This window comes from Hemiscyllium ocellatum, chromosome 10 (assembly GCF_020745735.1).
Source record: "Hemiscyllium ocellatum isolate sHemOce1 chromosome 10, sHemOce1.pat.X.cur, whole genome shotgun sequence".
Taxonomy (NCBI): domain Eukaryota; kingdom Metazoa; phylum Chordata; class Chondrichthyes; order Orectolobiformes; family Hemiscylliidae; genus Hemiscyllium; species Hemiscyllium ocellatum.
Genome location: NC_083410.1, coordinates 23797170 through 23814845, shown reverse-complemented (window position 1 = coordinate 23814845; position 17676 = coordinate 23797170). Strand labels below are relative to the sequence as shown.

General features: G+C 41.1%; 1 protein-coding gene across 1 annotated transcript in view; it reads right to left on the bottom strand.

The window, feature by feature from the left end:
- Window positions 1–17676, bottom strand: part of ryr2a (ryanodine receptor 2a (cardiac)) — a 551531-nt gene that overhangs the window by 305133 nt on the left and 228722 nt on the right. The window contains exon 26 of the mRNA XM_060830792.1: window positions 3744–3891. Coding sequence (XP_060686775.1) covers window positions 3744–3891 — 148 coding nt within the window. The remainder of the gene's footprint in view (window positions 1–3743; window positions 3892–17676) is intronic.

Genomic DNA, 17676 nt, shown 5'->3' with positions numbered 1-17676 from the left:
GGACCAAATTTACTATTTATGGCAGGAGCCTTTGCCAGACAGTAGCAGGATTGCCAGGAGGACTACAGCCTCTTTTCGGGAAGAGCTGACAGAATTAAGTGCCCTTCACATACTGAACTAGCCAGCGTTTGGTCTTTCCTGTGATCAAGGACTCCAGAGAGAAGGATTCTGCATAATAAGGACTGACAGCTAATTAAAAATTGGCAGCTCTTCATTGCCAACAGCTCTCCATTGCCAACAGTGCCACTGACTGAAAGCAGTCAGAGCTGCCAGAAAAGCATCAGGGAGAGGCCAACCATCATTGAGGAGCCTACGCTAGAAGGCGCCACCAGCTGGTGGGAGGGCAGGACACTCCAATGAGAGAAAGGGAGTTGGCTTTGAGTAGCCTCTGTCTTCCATTAGAGTTTGCTTAATGGTCCCCTTCAGATGCTCAATGACCAATGGGGTAAAATCCACAATGGGCATTAATTACTGTTCATGATCCTTCCTGTCCCACATCCTCACAACCAATCATTCATGCTGAGGGTCTTAAATTCCATCCTGTGTGTGTAGCCCACATCCTCCCTTGAAAATCTCAATACTACCCCACTTTAGTTCTTAGTGTGATCTTCAGTCGCCCTTATTCTGCAATTCGTTAGGCCCTTTCCACCTTGTTCTCACCCCCATGGGATCCAAATATGAGCACAAAGGTGATCGACCTGAGTTGTCAAGCTTGACTTTTAACTCCAAGTGTTTTGAGTAAGTTAAAACAGTCATCTGTTAACTCTGTTTTTCTCTCTCTCCACAGACCTGCTGTGTATTTCCAGAATTCCCTGTTTTTATATGCTGGAATCAAATTTGACAAATTGTGTAATTATTGTGTTACAGCAGGCTCCACTCTGCAAATAGATCAGCACAGCAGTTCCAATTACAGGCATTCTTCTGTTTTGCGCACAATAACGTCTTAAGTTAACGATAGAGAAACAAGTTGCTATAGAAACGGTGCATGCTTCTACTGTCCATAATAGTTAATATGTATTTTTAAACACCTTACTCCCTGCTGTTTTTCAGTGGCAATGTGCTTTTCAGGGACTATATATAGCAGTTCCGATCTAAAAGATATTCCTTTCTATCACAGCTTACTTTTGAACTTTTCAATGCCACTATGTATTAAGCCTTAGTTATTACAATTTTAATCATTTGGGATTTTTTGCCTCCAGACCCATAAAAGACATAGGAGAAACTAAATCGACTTAAGTCAGCATTCCTGTAATTTTTGATTGACACAGCTCTCCTTACTACTGAAAAAAATGACACTTTTTAAACTGTCTTCTCTCATTTCAATCTTATTGCATACACAAGTCACTAATACATAGGGTATAATGTATTACACATATAATACACGTATAATGGTGATCATAGTGTAGACCTTTACTTCAAAAGGAAATGAAGTATAAAGGGGTAAAAGGTAAGACTCAGTTACAATTGGCCTTGGTGTAATCTGGAGAATGCTGGAATATTATTTTCGGTGCTGGGACTCAGGAAGGATATGCTGACCTTCGAATGAGTGCCACCCAATTCACTGTAATGATATTGGTTTTACAAGGTTCAATGATGAGGACCGGTTGCATAAGCTGGGGCTTTATTTCCTTGAATTTAGAACGTTGCAGGGTGATCAGATCAGATTTTAAAATAACAAACTGATTCAATTGGGCAGATATTGTTTCCTTTGGTGGAAAACTTTGGAGCGCACGAGCACAATAAAATCAGAAAGCATTTAGTCACTCTAAGGACACTGGAAATATAGAATTAATTCCCCCAAAAGGTTTGGGTATTGGTTCTATGAAATTTTCAAGATAAAGACCGGTCAATCTTTGTCGCTTTTTGTGATCAATTGATATGAAATAAAGGTAAGTAAATTGAGTTCAAAGCAGAGATCAGCCAAAATCAAACTGAACGGTGGAATAGGCTTGGGATAAAAGGAGTGAATTGGGTTTTTAATCTTTGGAGTTGAGAAGAATGAAAATGATGATGTTCCAACATATAAAATCCTGAGGGGGCTGTACAGTATTGGTATTGAGAGACTGTTTCCCTTCCTTGAGAATCTACAAACAGGGCAGTTTCAAAATAAAGAATCTCTCATTTACAATGGGGCTGAGGAGGAATTTCTTGACGTGAACCATTTGCAATTCTCTTCCTTGTGCAGGCTGAGTCATTGAATATATGTAAGGCCTGAGTTAGACAGATTTTTTTATCTGCGAGGGACTCAAGGGTTATGGGTGGAAGGTAGGAAAATGGAGTTAAGGCCACGATCAGATCAGATATGATCTTATTGAATGGCAGAGAAGGCTGGAAGGGTTGGTTGGCTTAATCCTGTCCCTAATTTTTATGATCATGTATTGAAAGATCTAATTCTGTCCCTATATTCCTTTGTATAAGACTACTAAATAATTATTCTCATTAATAGCACGGGAAATGCAAGGTTACATGAATAGGGTGGTGGGGGGGGGGGGGGGGGGGGGAAACAGATGGGATGCCCTTTGGAAACTCAGTGTGTACTCCATGGGGCTGAATGGCCTGCTTCCACACTGCAGGGATTTTATAATTTTATGAATATTTAAACTTCATCAGCAGAATCATCAGGGGCTGCACGATGGTTCAGTGGTTAGTACTGCTGCCTCAAAGCACCAGGTACCTGGGCTCAATTCCAGCCTTGGGAAACTGTCTACTTGGAGTTTGCACATTCTCCCCGTGTCTGGATGGGTTTCCTCTGAGTGCTCCGGTTTCCTCCCACAATCCAAAGATGTGCAGGTTAGGTGAATTGGCCAAGCTAAATTGCCCATAGTGTTCAGGAATGTGTAGATTAGGTGCATTAGTCAGGGGAAATGTAGGGCCTGGGTGGGATACTCTTTGGAGGTGTGGTGTGGATTTGTTGGGCCAAAGGGCCTTTTTCCACACTGTAGGAATTCTAAATATTAAGAAAATAAAACATACAAATAGATTGCTTTCCTTGAAATTAATTCTCCCCATTAAAGGGCAATCCACATTGAAACTCACTATCAACCACAATATAGTTACAATTTGACTCCCTAATTTTACCAGTTAGGAAGCTTTTACTTTATCTCGCACTCAGAAAGTAAATAAACCTGCTACAATAGTGATACACAGTGGAGACTTAGGAAGTATTTTATTATATGCAAAGTAATCTAAACAAAAATCACTGAGATGGATTTTGGACTTGGCACCAGAACCAGAGCCAGTACAATCAGTGTCAAACCTGTATCAAAAGGAGCTACCAACTGGGCAATTGACTTCACCACAGGTTCCTAAGTGAAGATCTGACATTTGGTCAATTTGATCCAATTTACAGTTATTGCATAGTTTGCAAAAAAATTGATGTAATCAGTCAGTGGCTAGCTCTCGCTTTCAGTTCCACTCATTATAATTTGCCAGTCTGACCCTACTGAGGGTGGTACATGTTGACCCTTAGGTGGTGAGGAAAAAAATCATTTCTGTGAGCATCTCCTAAAATTGAGCCCATGAGGGAACATTGCAGAGGCATGATTGCTGATCTCATCATTTCTTTAGTTCAGGAAGAGCGAAGAAATAAGCAACAACAGTTACATTAAAAATAAAATTAATCAAACATGCCAATAGTCAACAACTAATTTCTACTGCTAATACACAACTAATAGTCTTTAACCATAACCTACTTGGCTAAATCTTAGAAAAGGTCTAAGAGAATAGGAAGAGTTGGGATGTACCATGGTCCTGGTCTGGTGCCTCCAAATTATATCCATAGCCAAGAAGTGTGCGAACTGCCTCACGCAGACTGTCTTTGTTGGATTTTTTGGTGCGCTCATCCAAAAGGGTATAAGGAACCAGACGGGGGTTTCTTCTGTTTTTGACATCCTATGGCAAAAGAAACACAGTCAGAAAGAACAATCAAAAAAGAAATGTTAACCTTGACCATTAGGCCACACGTGTGTTCATCTAGTTACTTAGTTTTCATGTTGGAAAGGGAAGAGAAATTGTCAAATTGTGATTCGGGAATATAGTTAGCCACGATTGCACTGAGTGGTGGAAGAGCTCAAATGCTCTTCTCCTACTCCTACTTGTGATGTCTGTTCTTTGTATGGAGAGTTTTTTTTTGAAGTGTGAAGCTTCGTGAACACTCAAAATGAGTTCTTCTCGTATTCAACTTATTCCTGTGTCTGCAAGAAGCTGTAAAATGAACAGCTATATTGTATCAAGCCCTGGGGCATCAGATGCGCAGAAACATTGACTATGTCTTTGTGCCAATAATTTCTCACAAGCAAATCTTCTGACTTCAGTCACACCAGCACGAAGAGGAGCTGGACAGAAAATAGACATTTGTGGCCCAGCACTGAACCCTGTTGCATTCCACAGTTATAGATTACCATTCTGAAAATGGCCCCTTATCCCAACTCTTTGCCTTTTACTAGTTAGCCAACCCTCTAGCCATGTTAATATAGTACCTCCAACCTCACCAGCTCTTATATTATTGGGTAGCCTTATGTGCAGTACCTTAGCAAACACCTTTTGGAAATCCAAATATATTGCATCCATGGCTTCCCCTTTATCTATCTTGTTTGTTACCTCAGAAAATTTGTCAGTCATGATTTCTTCGTCATAAGCCATGCTGACCCTACTAATTATGTTATCTAATTCTAAATGATCTCTATAATATGCAAGGTTTTGCTTTGTTCCAGTTTTTATTCCCCAATTTATTCTAATGTTTTGGCTGATGACTGACTTTGCATTAGGGCAGAAGAATGTGATGCTGGAAAAGCACTTGCGGTCAGGCAACATCCGAGGAGCAGGAGAATTGACGATTCAAGCATAAGCCTTTCATCAGAATGAGGCTTATGGGCCAAGGGGGAATGAGAGGTAAATGGGACGGGAGTGGGCTGGGGAGAAGGTAGCTGTGAATGGGATAGGTAGATAAAGTTGGGGGAGAGGCTGATAGGTCAGAGAGGAGGGTGGCGCGGATAGGTGGGAAGGAAGATGGACAGGTAGGAAGGTTCAAGAGAGCTGTGTCAAGTTGGAAGATTGGATCTGGAATAAGGTGGGGGAAGGGGAAATGGGGAAACTGGTGAAATCCACATTGATCCCAAGAGGTTGGAGGGTCACTAGGTGGAAGATGAGGCGTTCTTCCTCCAGGTGTCAGGTGGTTAGAGTTTGGTGATGGAGGAGGCCCAGGACCTGCACTTCTTTGGTGGACTGGGAGGAGGAGTTAAAGTGTTCAGCCACAGGGCAGTGGGGTTGGTTAGTGCAGGTGTCCCAGAGATGTTCACTGAAATGATCCACAAGTTGGCGTCCTGTCTTCCCAGTGTAGAGGAGATCACATTGGGTGCAACGAATGCAGTAGATGAAGTGTGGAAGTTCAGGTGAATTTCTGTCGGATGTGGAAGGACCCTTTGTGGCCTTGGACAGATGAGAGGGAGGTCTGGGTGCAGGTTTTGCACTTTCTGAGGTGGCAGGGGAAGGTGCCGGGAGGCAAGGGTGGGTTGGTGGCCCCTCTATGCATTAGGGTCCCTCTAATTGATTTTTCCAATGCGGTTTTGGGAAATGGATTAACAGCCAGAATTTCCATTGTGAACGGATCTGTCCAGAAGCCCCTGCTGGAACTTGAGTGATCAATGAAAAGCTTTACCATCTCAGCTCATTCACCAAGAACAATGACTTGGGAAGGACATTAAAAGTTATAATGTTTTTAGGAGTGAATGAAAATAAAAGAAGAAAATTAGTTCAAAAACCCCTACTCAAACAGGTAGGCCAGACATCCACTGATGCTGATCAGCTGAAAAGGATGCAGACCTAGTGATGCCTTTGGAACAGAAATCTCGAACTGAGGGCAGCTCCCTGTTGCAGGGTAGTAGTGCATCCACTCTTAGCAAACCACAGCCCCACTTCCCCAATTCGAGAGAGTTTTGACGACTCAAGAACTTTCCCTTTGCTTAAAGTACAGTAAACACAAGTAAAGAAAACTGTTTATATAGTGCTTTTTGCAACATCACAAAAGAGTTCTTTATTCATGCTTTAATTTATTGTGCATTTTCGATTGCCACTTAAGAAGCTGAAGGACAGCCACTGTCTTGAATTGTTAAAGTCCAGATGGTGAAGGCTCTCCCAGGGTGTCAAGACTTTGATGTAGTGACAATGAGGGAAGAACAATATGTTTCAAGGCAAGATAGCATGCAACTTGAAGGGGGACATGGATGTGATAGTGCTCCAATGCTCATGCACTTCCAGGTGGTAGAATTCACGGGTTTGGAAGAGGTCATCAACAAAAGAAGTGTTTTTGAAATACGGTTCTTGTGTTTTAATAATGATAATGGTTGAAAGAAGAATGAGAGAACTCTCTTGTTCATTTTCCAATATTGCTTAACAGTGCAGATCGATTCCTGGAGTCATAGAGACATAGAGATGTACAGCACAGAAACAGACCCTTCGGTCCAACTTGTCTCTGCCAACCAGACATCCCAACCTAACCTAGTCCCACTTGCCAGCACCCAGCCCATATCCTTCCAAACACTTCCTATTCATGTACCAATCCAGATACCTTTTAGATGTTGCAATTATATTAGCCTCCAACACTTCCTCTGGCAGCTCATTCCATACATGTACCACCATCTGCTTGAAAAAGTTGCCCCTTAGATCTCTTTTATATCTTTCCCCTCTCACCCTAAACCTATGCCCTCTAGTTCTGGACTTCCCCACCCCAGGGAAAAGACTTTATCTATTTATCTTATTCATGCGACTCATGATTTTATAAACCTCTATAAGGTCACTCCTCAGCCTCCGATGCTCCAAGGAAAACAGCATGAACCTATTCAACCTCTCCCTACAGCTCAAATCCTCCAACCCTGGCAACATCCTTGTAAATCTTTTCTGACCCTTTCAACTTTCACAACATCTTTCCGATAGGAAGGAGACCAGAACTGCATGCAATATTCCAACAGTGGCCTAACCAATGTCCTGTACAGTTGCAACATGACCTCCCAACTCCTGTACTCAATACTCTGACCAACAAAGGAAAGCATACCAAATGCATTCTTCACTATCCTACCTACCTGCGACTCCATTTTCAAGGAGCTATGAACCTGCACTCCAAGATCTCTTTGTTCAGCAACACTCCTGAGGACCTTACCATTAAGTGTGTAAGTCCTGCTAAGATTTGCTTTCCCAAAATGCAGCACTTTGCCTTTATCAAAATTAAACTCCATCTGCCACTTCACGGCTCATTGGCCCATCTGATCAAGATCCCATTGTAATCTGCGGTAACCTTCTTCGCTGTCCACTACACCTTCAAACTTACTAACTATACCTCTTATACTCACATCCAAATCATTTATATAAATAATGAAAACTAGTGGACCCAGTACTGATCCTTGTGGCACTCCGCTGGTCACAGGCCTCCAGTCTGAAAAACAACCCTCCACCACCCTCTGTCTTCTACCTTTGCTCGTTCTGTATCCAAATGGCTAGTTCTCCCAGTATTCCATGAGATCTAACCTTGCTAACCAGTCTCCCATGGGAACCTTGTCGAACGCCTTACTGAAGTCCATATAGATCACATCTACCGTTCTGTCCTCATCAATCTTCTTTGTTACTTCTTCAAAAAACTCAATCAAGTTTGTGAGACATGCTTTCCCATGCACAAAGCCATGTTGACTATACCTAATCAGTCCTTGCCTTTCCAACTTCATGTATATCCTGTCCCTCAGGAGTCCCTCCAACAACGTGCCCACCACCAAGGTCAGGCTCACTGGTCTATAGTTCCCTGGCTTGTCCTTACCACCTTTCTTAAACAGTGGCACCATGTTAGCCAACCTCCAGTCTTCAGGCACCTCACCTGTGACTATCGATGATACAAATATCTCAGTAAGAAGCCCAGCAATCACTTCCTTAGCTTCCCACAGAATTCTAGTACACCTGATCAGGTGCTGGGGATTTATCCACTTTTATGCATTTCAAAACATCCAGCACTTCTTCCTCAGCGATACGGATATTTTTCAAGATGTCACATCTATTTCCCTACATTCAATGTCTTCCATGTCCTTTTCCACAGTAAACATTGATACAAAATACTCGTTTAGTATCTCCCCCATCTCCTGTGGCTCCACACATAGGCCGCCTTGCTGATCTTTGAGGGGCCCTATTCTCTCCCTAGTTACCCTTTTGACTTTAATGTATTTGTAAAAACCCTTTGGATTTTCCTTAATTCTATTTGCCAAAGCTATCTCATGTCCCCATTTTACCCTCCTGATTTCCTTTTTAAGTACACTCCTACTGTCTATAAATTTATACTCTTCTAAGGATTCACTCATTCTATCCTGTCTATACCTTATATATGCTTCCTTCTTTTTCTTAACCAAACCTTCAATTTCTTTAGTCATGCAGCATTCCCTATACCTACCAGCCTTTTCTTTCACCCTAAAAGGAGTATACTGTCTCTGGATTCTTGTTTTCTTATTTCTGAAGGCTTCCCATTTTCCAGCCATCCTTTTACCTACAAATGTCTGCCCCCAATCAGTTTTCGAAAGTTCTTGCCTCATGCTGTTAAAATTGGCCTTTCTCCAAATTAGAACTTCAACTTTCAGATCTAGTCTACCCTTTTCCATCACTATTTTAAAACTAATAGAATTATGGTCGCTAGCCCCAAAGTGCTCCCCCAGTGATAGCTCAGTCACCTGCCCTGCCTTATTTCCCAAGAGTAAGTCGAGTGTTGCACCTTCTCTAGTAGGTACATCCACATACCGAATCAGAAAATTGTCTTGTACACACTCAACAAATTTTTCTCCACCTAAACCCTTAACACTACGGCAGTCCCAGTCTATGTTTGAAAAGTTAAAATCCCCTACCATAACGACCCTATTATTCTTACAGATAACTGAGATATCCTTACAAATTTGTTTCTTAATTTCCCTCTGACTATTAGGTGATCTATAATACAATCCCAATAAGGTGATCATTCCTTTCTTATTTCTCAGTTTTACCCAAGTAACCTCCCTTGGATGTGTTTCCGGGAATATCCTCCCTCAATATAGCTGCAATACTATCCCTTATCAAAACACCACTCCTCCTCCTCTGTTGCTTCCATTTATGTCCTTCCTGTAGCATTTGTATCCTAGAACATTAAGCTGCCAGTCCTGCCCATCCCTGAGCCATGTTTCTGTAATTGCTATGATTTCCCAGTCCCATGTACCTAACCATGCCCTGAGTTCATCTGCTTCCTTCTTAGGCCCCTTGCATTGAAGTAAATTTATCAGTCCGACCTTGTTCTCAGCTTTGTCCCTGCCTGTGCTGACTGTTTGACTCGTTTCTGTTCTCAACTGTACCAGTCTCAGATTGATCTCTTTCCTCACGATCTCCCTGGGTCCCACCAAACCCACCTCCACCTTATAAGTTTAAATCCTCCTGATCAGCTCAAGCAAATTTCCCTGCCAGCTCTAGAAAATCTCCCAACTCTCCTGAAAGGCATCATTCCCCAAATGGAAGAATTTACTCAACACTGCTTTAAGGACCATTAATCACTCAAATAGATAATATGCTCAAATCTCCAGAGTGGAGTTTGACCTCACAGTTGCGAGTGCCCTATCATTGAACCAAGGCAATGTCCAAATTATTCATTCCTCCCGCTAAGCCTTCAAATACAAATTAAGAATGCAAAAATTTGAAGAATAAATTTTACCTTCCTAAATAGTGAAAACATACACTAGTTCCAGTTGTTTACAGTACTGTATCTAATTAATCCACAAAGTCATTTTAGGAATGACGACATACTTTGTCAATTCAGTTTGAAACTGCAGTCAGTTGCATCCTCAGAGAGAAGTCCTGCTTTTCATAAAATTTATGACATCACAACATGAGATTTAGCAGAACCTGTTAATGCATTGTAAATGGAAAACCATGAAGCTTCTCTCATAATAATAATATGCTGAAGGCTACATTTGTTCACATTCCATCGAAGACCTGGAAAAAGATCACTTTTCATGTTGGGGTGATAAGATGGAATCTATGGTGATTGTGGGAGTTTAGGAGATATTAATTATGGAAGGAGTTAGAATCGGTTTCTTGATTCGGTAAAATTCTCAGTCTCTAATTATTCATTTGTGATCAATGCAAATAGTGTTCAGTAACAGAAGTGAAGACTATGCAGTTGCCAAGGCAACATGTATTTGGTAAAATAGTTTTCTGCACCTCATAAACGTTTTTCAATTTACAATATTTGGTCTTATCAGGGCTTGGATCAGTAAACAAAAAATTCACGTAATAAATGTTAGTTCATGCTTTCGGCACTTCAGGCCTCAATTTGAAATGTCCTTCGCTTTAATGGGGGTGAAAGGCTAAAGTTAAGCAAAGTTAAGAAATGCCATCTGTTCAGTTCTCAGTGGATATAATCCAGTGATACAGATCAACTCTCAACATTAACCCTGCTGAGAAACAGCACGAGTTCCCGCAAGATTGTTTATGAGGTACTGGGGAGACAGCATGGGAAGGATGATACTATGACTATGTAAAAACAAGGACTGCAGATGCTGGAAACTAGAGTCTAGATCAGAGTGGTGCTGGAAAAGCACAGCAGGTCAGGCAGCATCTGAGGGCAAATGCCCTTCATCAGGAATTAAAGGCAGGGTCCCTGCAGAATGGAGAGACAAATGACAGGGGGGGTGGGGATGGAGGTGATAGGTCAGAGAGGAGGGTGGAGTGGATAGCTGGAAAGGAAGATAGGCGGTAGGACAGGTCATGGGGATGATGCTGAGCTGGAAGGTTGGAGCTGGGGTGAGGTGGGGGAAGGGGAAATGAGGAAACCTATCCACTTCACTCTCCTATCTGACCTATCAACTTCATCCCCACCCCCATTCACCCATTGTACTCTTTGATACCTTCCCCCCACTCCTCTCTGACCTATCACCTCCATCCCCACCCCCATTCACCTACTGTACTCTATGCTACTTTCTCCCCATTCGCACCCCTCTCTCATTTATCTCTCCACTCTGCAAGCACCCTGCCTCTATTCCTGATGAAGGGTTTTAGCCCGAAACATCAATTTTCCTACTCCTCGTATGCTGCCTGACCTGCTGTGCTTTTCCAGCACCACTCTAATCTAGACTCTGATACTATGACTATGTCATACCAGCATTATGTTAGATCACTTTGCACAATGATAGGCTAGATTTACATTGTTAGACATCCGAACATTCATTGTAGCATCATACTTCTTAGTCTGTTCAGGGTCCAATGTGAAACAGAACAGAATGCACAATAGGAGACAATTTTGTGGTTTTCTCACACAATCTTTCATTGTCAATTCAGTTGAATTTTGGCAGAATCCGACAGAAACAGTGTAGTCAGTGTAGGTTAACAATCAGGAAGCACACTGTGGAAATCAATGGGGCCTTTTAAAGTGGAATGCCACAAGGATCAGAGCTAGGTCTCAGCTGTGCAAAACCTACAGGGGGATCTTGTGATGTAGTTGTTCTGTACTTACCTCTGAGCCAGGAGGCCCATGTTTAAGACTCACTTGCTCCAGAGGTGTGTAATAATATCCCTGAATCTCTGATTGGAAAATATCTACAAAATCTACATTGACTACGAACAAAAAGACAGTTATATAGCTAGCATTGCTGACTACGCAAACTGTGAGAAAGACACAAGGAAGCTGCAAAAATACATAATGCGGGTGAATGAATGGTCAACAAGATGACAGACCAAGAAAAAGATTGGTAAATGTGAAACTCTTCACTCTGGTTGTGAGTTTTGAAAAAACTAATATTTTAGAAAAAGCTTGAAACTAGTAGATGTCATTCAGCGAGACATTTCTGCGATTTTCCAAAGGACATAAACAACTAACATGCAAGGACAGAGAAACTTCACGGAAGCAAATGCTGTGTTGACCTTTATTGTGAGGGCTCTTGAGTGCATAAATAAATAAGTTTTGCTACAATTGTACATAGCGATGGTGAAACTATACCTGGAATCCTGCACGCAATTTAGGTTTCCATACTTAAGAAAGTTTATTCTTGCGCAGCAGTGAAGGTTCACCACATTAATCCCTGGGGTGAGGGTTGTCCAACGATGAAAAGCTGAGTGGTTCTGTGTTGGGCAACACTCTAGACCAGTGTTTCTCAACCTTTCCATACTCAATGTTCCCTTCTTATCCTTGAAATCATGCAATGCCCCCAAATCACCAAAGTATGTTTTTCCATATAACTACAATACACTGCAGTGCTGAAAATGGAAAACTTTTGTGAAATATGTTTTATATACAACAAAAAATAAATGTAATTTATTACTGTTCTTACTGTCCACCTACTTTAGGCTCACTCTGTATAAAATTTAGTCTGTGATAGCAAAATAGTCAATGCGATCCTTATGGTTCATGTTGTCTTGCTAAACCATATACATCTGGTTCAATTTTTGTCAAAAGCAATCTCAGGTCACCACGTTGAACAACATCCAAGCGATTGCGGGTCTTATCTTGCATTTTGGTGATGGCATTGAATCCTTTCTCAAACAAATAAGAGGTAGGAAATGGTAGTGCAAACCACTTTACCTCTTCGCTTAATAGCGGGAAATGACATCGATTGGCATCTTGAATCCAAAAAAGAGGCTCACCCATTTGCGAAAATCGAATTGTCATTGTAGTTTCATTTTGGAGCTCTATCATTCCTTCCTGAAGGCGAATGAGATAAAGGGGTCAGTCAGCCATGTCGGGATCTCCATCTCGATAAGATCAGCAAATCGTACTTTCATATCATCCTGCAGTGCACGAATGTGAGCTAAGTAGATAAGCAATTGATCATCAGTAACATTCTCTGCGATATTGTTTCAACTCAGGAACCGTTAAAACTCACAACGACTGATATTCCAATGAAAGAGATCAAATTTCGCAATAAAAGATGTAACAGCATTCCTTGCTTTTATGAAACTCACATTATCTCCTTGTATCTGCATGATCAGCAAATTGCACTTATCGAATATATCTGCGAGATATGCACAGTCGTGTTTTACAGTTTCGGCTTTCATATAAAGGTTTTCATTATTTCTGTGTAGGAATTCGATGATAAAATTGAACAGTTCATGGAAATGATTGAGGCATTTTCCTTTCGAGAGCCATCTCACTTCTGTGTGTCGCAGCAATTGCAGAAATTCATCTTCATTATCTTTACAGAGTTGGCAGAAAAGTAATTCATTCAGAGCATGTCTCTTTATCTAATCTACCACATCTATCACCACTTGTAGAGAATGGTTGAGGGCTTCACTAAGTTTCTTTGCAGCCAGATGCTGCCGATGGATAATGCAGTGTATTGTGAAAATACGGCACTTCTCTCTTTAATAATGCAACAAATCCCCGATGTTGGCAGTCATAGCATGCGTGCCATCCATAGCACAAGCAACAATGTTTTTGAGGGGAACAGATTTTTTAGCAAAATAATTCTTGACACAGTCGAAGATAGTCTTATCTTTGGTATCTGTCAGTAGATCCAGAGCAAAAAGTATTTCTTCTTGTATTTCATTTTTGTCAATGAAATGTACATACCCCAAAAGTAAAGTTTGATTTCCACATATAGTACTTCCATCAATTTGTAAGGCGATTTCGTTTGATATCAAAAGGGAACATAATTTATTCTCAACATTTGAGGCCATTTCATCAATGCACCTTCTCAGGAATTGTTGCTAAGAGGAATACGCTCGATAGTCATTGATGGTTCCTTAAGTAGCACGGTTGATAGTACTTCTGCAAAAGCTGGAAGCACCAACGTTTCACCCACGGAATGATGTTTTGCCGCATTTTGCAATTAGCTTCGCTATGTTGTATGATGCCACAAGGCCATCCACATTTGGGGCTCCTATCTTTGAAAAAGCAGTGGAAATCGTTGGTCGCTGATTAAATTTATTCCTTAATGTTTGAAAATATGCCAAATCTTTGTCCGTTTCGTCACTGTGTTTCTTTTCCAAATGTTTAATAAGGTGGGAAGGCTTCATGGCCTCATTGGAAAAACTTTGTTCACAGAGCAAGCACAGTGGTAACTGCTTATTAGATGGAATTGAATAAAGCCATATCGCAAATAGTCCATGCTATACTGCCTGCACTTTTTCTTACTCGATGAGGCCATTTTTACACTGTTGCTCAAATACCCTGATGGAATCATGGGTATTACCTTATCACAACAATTTTAAGACGCTCAGACAAGTGGCAAAATTTGATTGTCTAATTAGCTGTAATGTGCATTCATTCTGCCACCTGGTAGAACAGTTGAAAAGCTGTATTTCGTCTTCCTAAAAGCGGCACGAGTTAGGTGATCTTCACCTTGGCAGTAGAATCAGTGCCAACTGCAAACGAGTTCAAATGGTTTGACACTCACACAGAAGACTATCAATAATAGCGCAGCAACCAATCAGAGCACACACCTCCATGGGTGCAGGGAAAATAACAGACTCGTGTTATGCAACTAACCATCTGCACACAACAATGTCCTTCAATGTTTCTACAAGGTCGTTCAGTGCCCCCTTACTGCCCCTTTACCGCCCCCTTTGACTTCAACGCCCACCGAAGAAAGACAAATGCCCCTCAGGGGGCGCTTCCGCCCCCATTGAGAAACACTGCTCTAGACTAATTATAGCTCATGGCAATAGGGGAGACAAGACTAAAGTTAAAGATTTCTCATGCTTGAATTCCCCTGGTACTGATCTCCATTCTAACCAGCAAGCTTGACACTTGGAAAAGCCCAGCAGCATGTTTAAGCATCAGAGTCAATTTAAATACAGGAACCTCCAAGAGCCCCGGACCTAAACCCTGGAGATGCTGTCGATATAACTTGTAATTCTGCATGCTTAGAAAGAAGGTCAATTATTAGCAGGTTTTGCTCCTTGCAGGAGTACCAGCAATCACCAGGCAGATATCAAGTATATTATTTATACACCTATCAAGCTCATGAACCACTCAAGATTGTTCCTCACATCCAATCAAGACACTTGAATTTGATGATAGTGTCGGCTGCGAAAGGAATACCGACTAGGACTGAGGGAGAATTCACTGTTCCTCATGCAGGGCTATGGGACTGTTCTAGCAATGAATCAGCACAGACCACATGACTTTGTCGTCCCACAGTGCTGTCAATCTCTACCATTCTCTGAATCATTTACATTACAAAGTTATTTCTAATGTCACTGTTACTAATGGAAGCTGCCAACCTGGAGGATAGTGTAGGTAAATGAAAGAGGGACACAGTAGCTTGAAGTTTACAACTGAGAGAGGATTCCTTCAGGAGCAACAAAACACAGAAATCCCTCTATGCTTCACTCTAATCTTGAAATTGAAGGTATGTTTGAAAAGAGTTTTTTTGAGTCATCTTCAAAAGTGGAGAAAGACTTATTAAGTGAAACAAGGCAGGTTCAGGAAAAAGATTCAGGGCAATAGCTGAGGAGTTGAATTTGTGTAGTTACCACGGCGAGCAGAGAGAGAGTTAATAGCTTGCATTTGAAGAAATATAGGCTGCCATGACCTGACATTTAGATTAGATTCCCGATAGCGAGTTTTGAAAAGATTTGTAGCTCAGGTTGAGGTTCTGGATGTAAGTTTGCTCGCTGAGCTGGAAGGTTCATTTTCAAATGTTTTGTCACCATACTAGGTAAGATCATCAGTGAGCTCCGTCTGTCAATGAAACGTCTGAAAATGATCCTTCCAGCTCAGCGAGCAAACCTACATCTAAATTCCCTACAGTGTGGAAACAAGCCCTTTGGCCCAACAAGTCCACACCGACCCTCCGAAGAGTAACCCATCCAGATCCATTTCCCTCTGACTAATGCACTAACAAGATGATCAATTTAGCATGGCTAATTCACCTGGTCTGCACATCTTTGGACTGTGGGAGGAAATTGGAACACCCGGAGGAAACCCACACTGACACAGGAAGAATGTGCAAACTCCGCACAGATAGTCACCCGGGGATAGAATTGAACCTGGGTACCTGCTGTTGTGAGGCAGCAATGCTAACCACTGAACCACCATGCATGTTTTTTCACCCCATATATCAAGAGAAATTGAAGTTGGATGAACCAATGAATAAGGTGTTTTCCTTTTCCTGACAAAATATGGATTAAAAATTAAAGTTAAATGCGCATTAAATGTAAAGGAGGAGTTTAGGGTGCATCACACAGCTATCCTTGTGGAGCAGATCACTCAAATAGGTTCAGCAAGGCAGGTTCAGGAAAAAAAAATGAAGATGTCTGGATGTCAATTTTCTTGGGTGGATGTTTAAATAAAACTGGACAAGGACCATGTTGGAGTAATGGGGTGGATGGGGTGGTTACTGGATATGTCATACCTTGTGTCTAAGATGCTTCAGCACTCAGGATTCTGCATTTTTGGAAGTTTAATTAATTTAAAGGAGCGTAGCACAAAAAGGGAACCCAAAATAAAATGGTCCTCAGGGTACTGAAGGCTCCATCAACAATGAGGACAGGCAGATCCATGAATGAATAGTGTCTCAGAGCTGGACGATTGCAAACTAGCATTCAGCACATAGCCAAGAGTTTCCACTCAAAGTCAGACAGTTCCCTGAGGTTGTCCATCACTATTTGAGGGGTATAGATAAGGTGAATGGCAGGTGTCTTTTCCCTAGGGTTGGAGATTTCAAGATTAGGGGGCATACTTCTAAGGTGAGAGGAGAAAGATTTTTTAAAAAGACATGAGGGGTAACTCTTTTATAGAGTGGCCGTATGTGGATCAAGCTTCCAGGGGAAATAGTAGATGCGGGTACTATTAGAACATTTAAAAGACATTTGGATAAGTAAATGAATAACAAATGTTCAGAAGGATATGGGCCAAACACAGTCAAGGGTCTATTTTCATGCTGTATGACTCTATGACTACACTCAACTTGAACAAGCTGTCTCACAAATTGATAGAATTGGTGTCAGCCTCAGATAGGCAGTGGCGAGAGTAAAATGGGACAGTTTCCAGTTTGCCCACATTAGTCCAGTCACAAAGGCAGCTACTACTAATACTTCATTTTGCTCAACATAATAGAAAATGTCATAACATGCAAACGTAATCCCTCACAGTACAAGATAAATTTCTACTGCCCTTCACTATTGTTGACGTAGTGCAATGGGGATGACTTATAATATGGTTTTTAATCAAATAGAGTGTATTTTTAATGGAGATTAGTCATATGAAGTTGTAAGATACATTATTCTAATATTTCAAGTCCTTTAAACTATGATCTTGAAGGTATATTGCAAGCCCTAATGATTTCTTTGTGACAGATAAATTACTTACATCATTGAAATACTACACATTTTTCATTAACTTGAAAAATCTTACTTTAACACAACAGTTTGCATTAATATGTATAATTAATCAAAGCATTTCTTGCATATTAATTTTCATATCTACAAATAAATCTTGAGATTCAGCTCCAATTTCATTCTCAAGGACTGCATTTATCACTCACCCTGTTTAAAAAAAGTGTACCATAAAAAGCAGATGTGATAGAATTCACAAAGTACATTTATGATTCATGTGAACATAATTTTTTCCAGGAAAAGGTCATTATGTCCAACTGACAGTTCATTCTTTTTGAATGTCAAAGTTATTTCCTCATTTTTTCACCATTTTCCTTAAGCACTTCTCTCTTTAGGAATGCATGTGCTTGACCTATT